General features: G+C 36.0%; 1 protein-coding gene across 2 annotated transcripts in view; it reads left to right on the forward strand.

Annotated features, from left to right (window-relative positions):
- The first annotated feature begins 3,174 nt into the window (after positions 1-3,174).
- The window catches only part of LOC106087439 (uncharacterized), a 33,770-nt gene continuing 22,307 nt past the window's right edge, over positions 3,175-14,637 (forward strand). For both annotated transcript variants that reach the window (XM_059367604.1, XM_059367606.1), the window contains exons 1-2: positions 3,175-4,386; positions 6,018-6,435. In XM_059367604.1, coding sequence (XP_059223587.1) covers positions 3,710-4,386; positions 6,018-6,435 — 1,095 coding nt within the window. In that variant the 5' untranslated portion in view covers positions 3,175-3,709. The remainder of the gene's footprint in view (positions 4,387-6,017; positions 6,436-14,637) is intronic.

Below are 14,637 nucleotides of genomic sequence, written 5' to 3' on the forward strand. Positions count from 1 at the left end.
ATTTGTTGGTGAAATTTAAAATTTTTCTCTGATTTACTAATTATTTTCCGTTTCATGATTGGACTCATAATCAAGTACTGCGCGATAGACCCTAGTACGGTGGCTGGCATTGCAAATTTTGCCCATGAACATTCCACAATGGGACAGGGGCAAACTTTTCACACATCAATGAGTGCAGTCCGATTCACGTTTTAAGCTCAATGACAAGGGGCCTCCTTTTTATAGCCGAAACCGAACGGCGTGCCGCAGTCAGACACTTCTTTGAAGAGAAGTTTTACATGGCATTGTATCTCACAAATGTTGCCAGCATTAGGAAGGGAAAACCACTGTTGAAAATTTTTTCTGATGGTCTCGCCAGGATTCGAACCCAGCTGTTCAACGTCATAGGAGGACATGGTAACCTCTGCGCTACGGTGGTACTGGGATTAGCATATAATAATATTGTATAAGCTATTTCTATTTAGATGTCCGTGCCAATTTGGATGGATTTTCCCGAATAATTTAACACAACTCACAGTGGGATAGAACCGAAAAAAACTAGCAAAAAGTATATCATTTGAGAACGGATAGAGATATCTTTGAATTGGTTAGAGCTAAGGTGTCATCGAGATCGTGTGCAAAATTTCAAGTGGTCCGGGTGCCTCTTGGCAGGACCCTAAAATTGATTATTCCGGCATTTCGAAATGCCGGTCAACTCAAGGTCAACTCACTGAGTGGCAACCCATCCCCCAAAACACCCCCCAAGCCGGTCATGTTTGCCGACTATGGAAATATGGGGCTCAAATTAAAGGTATGTGGGAGTAGGACACGTATCTGATATCAACATTAGGGGCCAACTGTCTAGCGGACGTCCCACCATCATAATAACCCCCAAATAGTACGTATTTGCTTACCAAGACAATTTGGGTCTTCAAGACAGTGGAGCTCGATATTCATTGTTTTTAGGGCCCAACCCAAAACGGGACTGGCTGGCTTTTTCAATAAGGGGTTTAAGTGAATGGTATTTGAGATTAGAAAACGAATTTGATATCCAATTTTGAGGCCAATGGCGTTATGGGATTCAAATATATGAGAATAGAGCACGTTGCTTTTGAGGATTCAAATATATGAGAATAGAGCACGTTGCTATATATTTTCAGGGCATAGTGTTTGGGGGGCCACCCTAATCGCCAAAACACGCCTAATTCGGGCATATTTACCCACCATGTCAATGTGGATCTTAAATGAAAGGTATTGGGGGGTAGAGCAAAAATTGATACCCATTTTCGGGACCAATTTTCTGGGGATCTACCCCTTCCCAAAATACCCCACAAACAGCAGTTTTTTAGTGACTATCGCAATATGGGGCTTAAATAAAGGTATTTGGGTGTAGAATACGAATTTGATATCCAAATGTAGGATCATGTATTTAGGGCATCAAATTTCCCTTTCCCAAAACACCCCCAAAGAGAAAAAATTTTTCGACCATGTCAATATGTGGCTCAAATGAAAGGTATTTGAGATTAGAAAACGAATTTGATAACCTATTTTGGGGCCATGTGTTAGGGGACGCCTCATCCTGTAAACTCCTCTTAAGCCAACGGCAATATGGGGTTTAAATAAATGGTTTTTGAGAGAAGAGCACGATGCTGATATTTTTTCAGGACCAAGTATCTGGAGGACCATCTTTCCCCCAAAAAAAAAGTATTTTAAGAATGGAGTACACCTTACGTCCAAACTTAAATTCGTAAACCAATAAAGATCATATGGGATTCAGATAAAGGCTCTTATATTGGTAAACTGTTAGTCATTCGATATATTGGGTTGCCCAAAAAGTAATTGCGGATTTTTTAAAAGAAAGTTAATGCATTTTTAATAAAACTTAGAATGAACTTTAATCAAATATACTTTTTTGACACTTTTTTCTAAAGCAAGCTAAATGTAACAGCTGATAACTGACAGATGAAAGAATGCAATTACAGAGTCACAAGCTGTGAAAAAATTTATCAACGCCGACTATATGAAAAATCCGCAATTACTTTTTGGGCACCCCAATACTATTTTCGTAGCATGGTATTTCACTAAAAGATCTTTAATTGTCGAAAATAAATATTCCAAGGAAACTTTTGTCTCATATAAAGTAAAAGAAGGCGCAGCGGAGCGGGACTGGGACAGCTAGTAACAATATATAGTACGATTTACCCCATCTTCGAACTTAAACTTTATTTAAATTTAATGAATATTTAAATTAATATTTCGATATTGTAAATGGAATGACAGAATGAATATACCACCGTCCTTCGGTGGTGTGTACAGAAATATAAAAATGAACTAAATATAACCCCTCTTTATTTTTACTGTTTTATATCAAAAGACTTAAGACACAAACTTGTATGATGCATTCCTTTAATCAGGTTTGTTGCTTAAGTCTTTAATATTACAGGAAGCTTAACTAAATTAAACGCTTTTTCTTAGCCAATTGATAAAGTTTAAGGATGACTGAGACCACAATTATGTTTTTTGAATAAATAATTAAAAATTCAGAACTTTTTTTTTTGTTTTGAAAGGAAATTTGTTATTTTAATTAATAAAAATTTTTTACATATTTATATATAAAAAAGTAGTAGAACTATTTATAAACTCTAGCCTGTAAATGTAATGAAGTGTTGTTGTTATGATGACTATATTGTCCGATAAATGTTTAGTGATTAATAGCCATTATTATTTTTCATTTTTCGGGTGGTAATTAACAAAGTTAAAATATTTTAACATAATTGCCGACAATAATCTTTTACACGCTTATTTGCCGCTTTCAAGTGTATTTTTGATAAAACGTGTGAATTCAAAGGCAGCCTTAATATAAAAACCTTTGATAAATTTCATGTTGTACAATTAATGTAGTAAACTGCGTTTTTTTGGTATTTTTCGTACAATCAGTTACAAAATAATTTGAAAATGATTGATAAATTTTTCAGGCACAAAAGTAGGAGGATGTTGTTTTTTGTTTTTTTTTTTTTTACAGAAAATCTTGTTTTGTTTTACACTCAATTGATTTCAGTAATTTACCTACACTTGGCATTAATCATAAATTTTTATTCACATTTTATGGCTTACAGATTACCACGCTATACAAGTTTTGCATTGCCCCCGGGGAGGAAGAGGGTAAAACGATTGACCACAAGTTTTGAATGGCTACAATAACGAGTGCCGCCGGCTGCCAATTGTCAATAAAGACACGAGCTTTGCACAAGCCACAACTGAAGAAGAAGAAACCAACTTTATGCATGGCCCAGAAACATTCCTGTCGCCGCCAGCACATGGAATGCAATCAAGCAAGAAATGAATACTCAAGTGACGAAATGACAAGTAGTTTCATACAAATCATACCTCATCACCATGTCATCAGCTGGATGTAGATAGAACTTGGGAAATATTTGCCTAAGCGTAAGAAAAAAATAAAACACTACACAACAATTGAAATTTGTGTAATATATTTAAGCCCTAATGCCATGATGAAACTTTGCTTGAATGAAACTCCAGTGAAACAGCAAGAAGCGTTAAACAACAGTTAAATGACAGGAACGGCAAATGCGAACAATTCTAGCGTAAAAACTAAGGCAATCTTGCAAAACATTGCAGAACGGTAGAATAAACGCGAATATTAAGAAATTGAGCAATTAAGCAAGCAAACGGCAAACGGCAAACTAGAGCAGCTAACCGAAACATCAAAATGCGTGAATTATGTTTATATTTGATTATACATGGGTCTTTATGGCTATGTTATGGCCAAGCGGCAACGGAAACTCAAGCCTCCAAATTTGTTACATGGACGGCAACAGAAATGCCTCAATTGGTGGCGGTATCAGCTTCGGAGGCCACCTTATTAACCACTCCACCTATATATGATTTAAATACTCCCTTAAAGGGACCCCTGGCAAGTGAAGATCAAAATGAGGAAACGGAAGTGGAAGCGGAAATGCCATCCCCACTTACCAAACCCTTGGCCAAGGGCAAAAGCTTTGCTGGCAATAAAGCAAATTTTAAAAATCGTTATAAAATCACCAAGATTTTTACCAACTGCACTAGAAGTTCTTTGGAAATGCGCCTCGAATTGAATATGCCCTTTCATGGCCTGCTCTATGCCAAAGAGTTTCCCCATGAATGCAGAGCTCGTGGCATTTCAGAGTCCCATATTAGTTTACGGCTACCCACTTCAGGTTGTGGGGTACGTGTAGAGCCTCGCCCGGATGGCTCTATGGAATTATCGGTGCGCATTATGATGCAAATGGAGGAAAAGCTACGTCAAAGTTCTGATATTTTGAAGACCATTAAATGTCGCTTACCTTTAAATGCCTTGGGCATGAGTCTAACTCTCAGCGAGGCAGGAAAATCAAAATCAAATATTAGGTAAGCAAAAAAAAGTAATGAAATGAAATAAACTATTTTTTTATAAAAAAAAGTGCAACTTTAAAAATTTTCCTTTAAGCAAAAGAAAAAAATTAAAAAAAAGTTTTAATTTATAAAAATAAAATTTTGGAAAGAATTTCATTATAAATGAAGTTGAAAACATTTCCAATAAAAAATTTTTTTCCAAATTTTTCTAAATACAATTTTTTATCAAACTATATTAAACGAAATATTTTCAGAAAATTTTTAAAAAATATTTTATACCAAAAATTTTATGTGTTCTATAGAAACATATTTAAAAGTTGTTTATATAAAAAAATTATAATGGCTTATAAACTATGAAAATATGTTAAAAAAATTAAGTTTTAAAGATTTTCTCAACATTTTCAATAAAAATGAAAAATTGTTGAAAAAATTTACTTAAGATATACAATTTTACACATTTTTATACCCTCCATCAAAGAATGGGGCATACAAATTTCGTCACTCTGTTTGTAACACCTCGAAATATGCGTCTAAGACCCCATAAAGTATATACAATATATTCTTGATCGTCGTGACATTTTAAGTCGAACTAGCAATGTCCGTCCGTCTGTCTGTCGAAAGCACTCTAACTTTTGAAGGAGTAGAGCTAGCCGCTTAAAATTTAGCACAAATACTTCTTATTAGTGTAGGTCGGTTGGGATTGTAAATGGGCCAAATCGGTCCATGTTTTGATATAGCTGCCATACAAACCGATCTTGGGTCTTGACTTTTTGAGCTTCTGGTTTGTTTGGCCTATAAACCAAATCAAATTTTCTGAAAAAATTTTATAAAAATCGTTTTTTATACAGAAATATAATTTTGATAAAACATTTTCTACGGGTAAATATTTGGCCATTTCTTATTTTCCACAGTAAAATTAAATTTGAGAAAATTTTTTATAAAACTAAATTAGAAAAATTAGAAAACTTGTATAGAAATAAAACATACAAAAATTATAAAAAATGTTGACCATTTTTCCAAAAATTAATTTTAAACAATTTTCTAAAGAATAAACTTAAAAAATGTTTTTTTGGCAATTAAATTTAAAAATTTTTTTATAAAATTATTTTTTTTTTACCTTTGATCTTTTTAAACTTTAAAAAGGTGTTCCAATTTTTTTTTAATTTATATAAAAAAAATCTTTAAACTTTTTACCTTTGATCTTTTTAAACTTTAAAAAGGTGTTCCAATTTTTTTTTTAATTTATAAAAAAAAAAATCTTTAAATAAAAATTTTGACAATTTTCCTATAAAAAAAAAGTTCAAACTAATTATCGACACATAAAATAAATGGATAAAAATCAAATTTTGCAAGAAATAAGTTATAACTTTTGTGTGTTGTTAAAAATAAAAAAAAATATTTTTGTATTTAAGAAAAGAAAATTAATTAAAAAATATTAAATTTTTTTATTTTGCCCTTATTCCATAATTGCCCTTATATTAAGCATTTAGTTTTTAATTTGCCTAGAAATTTTTACTTAAACATTATATTATGCAAATTAAATTTAAATTAACCACAATTTTCCTATGAACTGTACGTTTTTTATCCAAGTTTTTATGGTAATTTAATTCAATGTTTTCTATTTTTTTGTGTATTACCCTTACAAGACATGGCCGCATGCAACAAACCACACAACAACAGCCAAATAAATCTTCAACTACAACAAAACAACAATTAAATGTGGCCAGTTTTGTGGAAACCGATTCAGAAGCGCCACCCTCGTCATCATCATCATCATCCATACAACAAGAACAATCAAGACACCACCATAATGCAGGCCATTCATCTTCAACTACAACGTCGTCATCGTCTTCATCATCAACACCTCGCGTGCGCATTTGGCTGGAATTAGGTGGCCCTGATGGTTCCGGCTCAGTTGTGGTAGGTCAAGCCACCACTTTGACCGTACGTGCTGTGGTGCCCGGCAACATGGGCTTGAAAATCGTTGATTGTGCTGCTTTGGATGGTTTGGGCGAATCGACACAACAATTGTTGGATGAACGAGGCTGTCCCATTGATGAACAGGTGAGCCAATTTAAATTGTGTGTTTAGCATACTTGAAGGTCTCGTTTTGCGTTGCTTCTTTTTCAAGAATTTTAAGTGAAGTGGAACAATAGCAATTTTTGTGGCAATAGCGCAATGAAGCGCTGTTAGAAATTTTCCCATAAATAACTTTCAATAACAGAGTTAAAAGGCATATCTCCTTTTAACATAAGTTTTTTCAGTGCTAATTATGTAGCCTTAATTAGTTGAATATTTTTTAAGAAATCTTTAATTCAAAATTAAAGATCAACAAACTTAAGCAACAAATTTCTAGAAACAAAAAAAAAATGAAAAAAATTTGCTCCAAAGAAAAAATTTAAAACATTTTTTAAAAAATTTTCTCAAATCAATCAACAAAAAGCTTCGGAAAGGCAATGTTAAACTAGCAAGGAAAGGCAAAGTTCGGCGTTGCCGACTATATGATACCCCACACCTATGATATAAGTACACAGTGGGAGCTTTATCTTATGCTGATCCAATGTTGATAGACCTCGCCCGATGTTTTCAGATGTATTAGTGAGCAATCCACATCAAATTCGAGCAAATATGTTTAAGCTGTATTATCTACGGTTGACAAATGACAAAATTATTGCAAATTACCCATAATCTGACAAACATATATATATAGGTAAATCTGAACCGATTTCGACAAAATATACTTAGAATATACTTAGAAATATACTGTTGTAGTCGTCGAGGAAAGCATTGTGCAAAAATTTTGGCAAGATTGGTCAATAAATGCGCTTGCAGTGGCTCTAGAAGTGAAAATCGGGTGATATACATGTATGGCAGATATATCTAAATCTGAACCGATTTCTTCGATATTCACCAGTAATGTCGAGAGTAATTAGCAAATTCTCCCTACGAAATTTCGAGAGAATCGATTAACAAATGAGCATTTTATTGCAATATTTTTCAAAATCGGAGGAGCATATATATGGGACCTATATCTATATCTGAACCGATATCGACCAAACTTCTTACATATTGTTATAGTCATCGAGGAAAGCATTGTGCAAACATTTTAGCAAGATTGGCCAATAAATGCGCTGGCAGTGGCTCTAGAAGTGAAAATCGGGTGAAATACGTATATGGCAGATATATCTAAATCTGAACCGATTTCTATGAAATTCATCAGCAATGTCGAGAGTCATAAGAAAATCCTTCCTACCAAATTTCGAGACAATCGATTAACAAATGAGCTCTTTATTGCAATATTTTTCAAAATCGGACGAACATATATATGGGACCTATATCTATATCTGAACCGATTTCGACCAAACTTCTTACATATTGTTATAGTCATCGAGGAAAGCGTTGTACAAAGTTTTGGGAAGATTGATCAATAAATGCACTTGCAGTGGCTCTAGAAGTGAAAATCGGGCGATATGTATATATGGGAGCTATATCGAAATCTGAACCGATTTCTATGAAATTCACCAGCATGGTCAAGAGTCATAAGAAAATCCTTCCTACCAAATTTCGATTGAATCGGTTAAGAGACGACCACATTATTGCAATATCTGTCCAAATCGGATGAACATATATATGAGAGCTATATCAAAATCTGAGCAGATTTTCGCCAATTTCAATAGGCTTCGTCTCTAGGCCGAATACATGCCTGACAGACAGACAGACGGACATAGCTGCATCGAATCATAAAGTGATTCTGTGTCGATCGGTTTACTCTTCCTTCAGGGTGTTACAAACAAATGAACTAAGTTATAATACCCTGTACCACAGTGTTGGTGTAGGGTATAAAAATCTTCAATGGTAAATTCCTTAGAGAATAGTTCATAGAAATTTTATCATTAGAGCGTTGTTCGCAGCGTTCTCCTTTCCCCAATTTGCGAAAAAGCCTGATTTCAGAAACGAGTGCACCGATCTAAGCGAAATTTTGTGTGCATACTTATAGTAATCCAAAAACAAGAAAATGGTATATAATTTTGGGGTCGAATATCCGAGGGTCGAATATCCCCAAAACCGATTAGGACAATATGGGTGTCTTATGAAATTTATTTAAGAGTAGAGTACGAATTTAATGTAAAAATTAGTTCCCTAGGCTCCGGCAAAGTCTAGAGACATATTTACCGATTGAGGCAATATGGGCATTAAGCGAAAGGTATTTGGAAATAGAGAACGAATTTGATATAAAAAATTAGGTCCAATGTGTCTGGGGTCGTCATACCCCCGAAAACCCCCCAACAGAACGAATTTACCTATTTGGACAATATGGGTATCAAATGAAAGTTATTTGGAAGTAGAGAATGAATTTGATATAAAAAATTAGGTCCAAAGTGTCTGGGGGCCGTCATACCCCCGAAAACCCCCCAACAGAACGAATTTACCGATTGGGGCAATATGGGTATCAAATGAAAGTTATTTGGAAGTAGAGTACGAATTCGATATAAAAAATTTGGTCCAAGGTGGTTGGGGTCCGCCTCGCCTCCGAAAACCGCCCAACAGAACGAATTTACCGATTGGGGCAATATGGATATCAAATGAAAGGTATTTCGAAGTAGAGTACGAATTTGATATAAAAAATTTTGTCCAAAGTGTCTGGGGGCCGCCATACCCCCGAAAAACCCCCAACAGAACGTATTTCCGGATTGGGGCAATATGGGTATCAAATAAAAGTTCTTTGGAAGTAGAGTACGAATTCAATATAAAAAAATGGTTCCAAGGGCCGCCTCGCCTCCGAAAATCCCACAACAGAACGTATGTCCCGATTGGGGCAATATGGGTATCAAGTGAAAGGCTTAAATCTTAATCTTTGGATGCCATAGTGTGTGGGAAAAACAGTAGCCGGAAGTCGATTCCACATACGAACGGTTCGGGCGAAATAAGAATTCTCTCTATAATGCATTGTGTGAGTTCCTGGAATGTCTAGTATCTCTGACATACAGGGTGGCTGATGAAAGCCGCTACCAAAAAAAAATGTAATAACTTTTTTTCTATTTAATAATAATAATTTAATAATTAATTTAATTAATTAATTAATTAATTTAATTAATAATAATTTAATAATTAATTTAATAATTTAATTTAACATGAATAAAAGAAAAATGTATTCCATACACCGAAAAAAAAATGTAGCAATATTCATCATTGTAGCAATATTCATCAGCCACCCTGTACATACACACCATGAAAGTACCGATGGAACAGCTCCAAACAACCCACATATGGGTATCAAATGAAAGTTATTTAAAAGTAGAGTACGAATCTGATATAAGACCACCACAACTTCAAAAATATCGACAACTGATATATATGTCCAATGACACAAAATGGATATCAAATGATAGATTGAGAATCTGGTATATTAATTTGAGAGAAATTGTCTGGGGGCCGCCTCCCCAAAAGCATCCAACAGGACATGTAGGTTGTTGTTGTAACCACATTTTCATGTGGTGGTGGCGATCCTCGTCAAGTTCCTGTAAGTGACCAAGCTCGTTCCGGTCCAAAGGACCGACCGCCGCGGGAACAGGGTGGCCATTGGTTATTTAAAGGCGCCAATAACTCGCCTTGTCATATTGAGCATCGTAGGCACTCAGTATTTGTGCAAGAGTCGGCGCCACACGACCTCTCACTGAGACTATCCGCGCGATACTGCTGATTGTCCGCAACTGCAGTTAAAGCTTCTCCGGGTGGAGCATTCCACTATCCGCAACCTGTGGACGCGACCGGTAGCTCGCAGCTAAGCTTCTCGTGACAGCAATGAACACCACACAGATCGGACCACAAAGTTCCAGCTTGTGTGGTGCTCACGGCTATCCCGTGCAGGACATGTAGGTCAATCGGGACAATATGGAATTTAAATGTCTTTAATAGTAGAGTATGAACCTAATATTAAAATTAGTGACCAAGTATCTGGGTCATGTTCTGAACTTCAACAAGTTATATAGATCGCGCCAATGAGTGTCTTATTGGATTAAAAGATGTTTGACTGTAGCGTACAAATTCGATATTATTTGGGTTCCTTCCCAAAAAAACATGTAACTCCAAATGGTCATATAAGTAAACCAGAAATTAAATGAGAGTTATATGTGAGAGGCCACCGTATCACAGAGGTGAGCATGTCCGCCTAGACGCTGCACGCTTGGGTTCGAATCCTGGCGAAACAATCATCAAAAATTTTCAGCGGTGATTTTCCCCTCCTAATGCTAACAACATTTGTGAGTCACTATGTCATGTAACTATGTGGGACACAAAAGGTATTTAAGAATAAAATAGAATCCGCATAAAGGAAATAATATAAATGTATTAAGTATTCCGAGAAAAATAGAGCGCAACGGAGATCTATTCGTTGCATACGTTTTGTATGAGCCGATGATTGATCATCGCCAAACACATCTGCCCAAGCTTTAATCAATGACATAGGACGAACCTCGTGCCACTCGACTTATTTGACGACTTAGCCAACACGCTCAGCCGAGAATGTAACAGCGGATTCCAAACTACTTGTGTGGCATAAAAATAACGTGTGAAACTTTTAAGCATGGAACAGACAAAACAAAAAAGCGTCATGTCAAAATGTATATTTAGCCAAAATTGATAAGTCAGTTATTCTCTCCAAAGAGAAGTCGCACAGCGGCACGCCGTTCGGACTCGGCTATAAAAGGGAGGCCCCTTATCACTGTACTCATTGAAATGTGAGAAGTTTGCCCCAGTTCCTTAGTGGAATGTTAATGGGCAACATTTGCATTTGTATATGTGGAGGACTTGGAATCTGATATCCAGTTTTAGTACAAGCGCCTGGGTTCGACCCCAAAAAGACTCTAACAAACATGTAGAGTGACTGGCACAAATGAAACGTCCTCTTGATAAAGGAAGGATTGGCGGATATTTGTAAATGTTGTATTCCATGTGATATAATTTTGAAAATGGATAACAAGTATGCCAATTAATGTGGATATCCAGTGAACCCATAGTTCTTGCAAATGCAAATTTTGCCCATGAACATTCCACTAAGGAACAGGGGCAAACTTCTCACATATCAATAAGTGCAGTCCGATTCATGTTTAAGCTCAATGATAAAGGGCCTCCTTTTTATAGCCGAGTCCGAACAGCGTGCCGCAGTGCGACACCTATTTGGGGAGAAGTTTTACATGACATTGTACCTCACAAAAGTTGGCAGCATTAGGTGGGGAATACCACCTCCGAACATTTTTTCTGATGGTCTTACCAGGACTCGAACCCAGGCGTTCAGCGTCATAGGCAGACATGCTAACCTCTGCGCTACGGTGGCCCTCATAGTTCTTCCCATAGTTCTTAATGTCTTAAAGATCTGGAGGCAAGCTTGAAAATATGTATTGGGTTGCCCAAAAAGTAATTGCGGATTTTTTAAAAGAAAGTAAATGCATTTTTAATAAAACTAAGAATGAACTTTAATCAAATATACTTTTTTACACTTTTTTTCTAAAGCAAGCTAAAAGTAACAGCTGATAACTGACAGAAGAAAGAATGCAATTACAGAGTCACAAGCTGTGAAAAAATTTGTCAACGCCGACTATATGAAAAATCCGCAATTACTTTTTGGGCAACTCAATATTTACAAAATCAATCTATTTTTCAAAAGGAATTTTAGGGTGTAGCGAAGCGCACCAGGGCAGTTAGTTGTCTTATAAATGTTGTATTTAAAAATTTATTTTTGAAATTTCTTAAAATTTTGTCTTTTAAGATAATTTCATAGCAATTTCGTTGTTCCAGTTTGCATTTATGTTAACCCAAATATTTTATCCTGTGTTTATAAAGTAGCCAAACATCATAAATCACTTTCAACACTTGCTCTAATTATCTACTTCTGTTCGAACCGAATTTCTCCCAAAAATTCCAAATAATTAATAATGGGCACAAAGCATTTAATAGCATCCTCCACATGGGGAATATACAGCAAACATTTTTGTCCATCCACCTTCTTGGCAAACAACTTTCTCTTCCTTTTCGGTTTGGTTTTGTTTCGTTTTTATTTATTTCATTTTATGGCTCACTCTATGTTTGTGCCACTTTTTCACATACACCACCTGTGCTTTTGGGGGTCGATAGTTTGCTTCAGCTAGTTCATATTACAGATTTTAATCTCTGGCAAAGAGTTTTATTTAAATGAGCCTTTCATGTTCTTTTTGAACAAAACTAATGAATGAAATTATACGGCTTACATCCGTTTGCAAAAACCAAGACTTCTTTTTTGTTTTGTTCGCCTTTTTTTTCTTAAAGTGAATCTACAATGTTTGGAAATATTAATAGAATATTAAAAAAAAAGTAATTCCCATTGAAATAAAGGGGGGATTATATGGTTCAGCTGGGGCAGAAAATTTAACAAGACCGCCTAAAGATTTCACAACAAAGTAGTTAAATCGTTGGCTAACATAATGATGATGATCTATTGAAAAGGGGCTAACAGTGGAGGATTTTTTGGCAAATTGGAATTTGTGTGCTTCGAGAGATTGTGGAAAAGATTAAGATTGAAAAAAAAAGATTAGGAAAATGTAAGGCGTTTAAAGTTTTTCTTAATTCTAGTATGTCCATCTGTCGGTGTCTCCGGCATATATTGGGTTGCCCAAAAAGTAATTGCGGATTTTTCATATAGTCGGCGTTGACAAGTTTTTTCACAGCTTGTGACTCTGTAATTGCATTCTTTCTTCTGTCAGTTATCAGCTGTTACTTTTAGCTTGCTTTAGAAAAAAGTGTAAAAAAGTATATTTGATTAAAGTTCATTCTAAGTTTTATTAAAAATGCATTTACTTTCTTTTAAAAAATCCGCAATTACTTTTTGGGCAACCCAATATATTTTTTTTTTTTAAAAACTTTCTAAAAGGTCTTAAAAAATCACCCATTATATGGGAGCTGTATTCAAATCTGATCCGATTTTTTCGAATTTCAATTGGCTTTATCTCTTGGCCAAAAAAAGATGCCAGTGGCAATTTTGGAGACAATCGGATGAAAATTACGACCTGTAGTTTGTACACAAATTAATATGGACAGACGGACATAGCTAAATCGATTCAGAAAGTGATTCTGAGTCGATCGATGTACTTTTCAATGGGTCTTTCTCTCTTCCTTCTGGGTTTTAATACCCTGTACCACAGTGGTGGTGTAGGGTAAAAAACGGATAAAGAAATTTCTTAATACTGCTGTTGTTGTGGTAGCCACATTGTCATGTGAATGTGGCGATCCACGTCAAGCTCCTATAGATAAGCAAGCTCCTTTCGGTGCAAAGGACCGGTTGGCGATTGGTTATTTAAAGGCGCCAATAACTCGCCTTGACATAACGACCATCATAGGCCAATCCCATGGCAGCCGGTTGTACGTACCGGATTGACTCGATGAAAGCCTTCATCGGCAAGGGCTGCCGCCTCAGTGTACAACACACTGCTACAGCAACAACAACAACCATCATAGGCACTCAGTATTTGCGCCTTAGCCGGTGTCACCCGAACTCTTACTGAGACTTGCCACTCGATACCGCTGATTGTCCGCGACTGCCGTTGCAGCTACTTCGTATGGAGCATTTAACTATCCGCAACCTATGGACGGGCCCGGTAGCTCGCAGCTAAGCTTCTCCTGACAGCAATGGACACCACACAGACCGAACCCCAATGTTCCAGCCTGTGTAGTGCTCACAGCTATCCCGTGCCGGGGTTTAATACTGGTGTGTCCGTCTGGCCGGCACATAGATTGTTGCTCATACAAAATTTATGTATGGTGTTTAAATAACCATCGAAGATAGGGTCTGTGTGCTAAACCCCAAAATGTCTTAAAAACGTTAACCCTTTCATTGCTCTCCAAATTTCTATTAGCAAAATAAAAATTTTCCATCAAAATCTCTAGAAAATTTGGAAAATCATATCAACCCCTCTACCGTTGAGATGATGCATGCAGGCAACCCCTTCTCTGCATTGCAACTAGGCTAGAGCTATTTAATTTTAGGAATTCTAAATTGTTATCAAAAAAAAAATATAATATTTTTGCCTTTAACTTCTTTTTGAAACTTCCCCCCACAGTAACCAATTTGGCTTGACTTGTTATGTCGATGGAAAGATAGATGGGTTGGATGGATGGCTTAGTGATTGGCTTTGGCTACTTCATGTTAATCTTCAACATAATGGCTTTCTACATCACAGCAATCTTCGACAGCGCACACACAAAGCCGATCATAGATTCTGTGCTAAAGTGTTGAGT

The sequence above is a fragment of the Stomoxys calcitrans genome, chromosome 4 (assembly GCF_963082655.1).
Source record: "Stomoxys calcitrans chromosome 4, idStoCalc2.1, whole genome shotgun sequence".
Taxonomy (NCBI): domain Eukaryota; kingdom Metazoa; phylum Arthropoda; class Insecta; order Diptera; family Muscidae; genus Stomoxys; species Stomoxys calcitrans.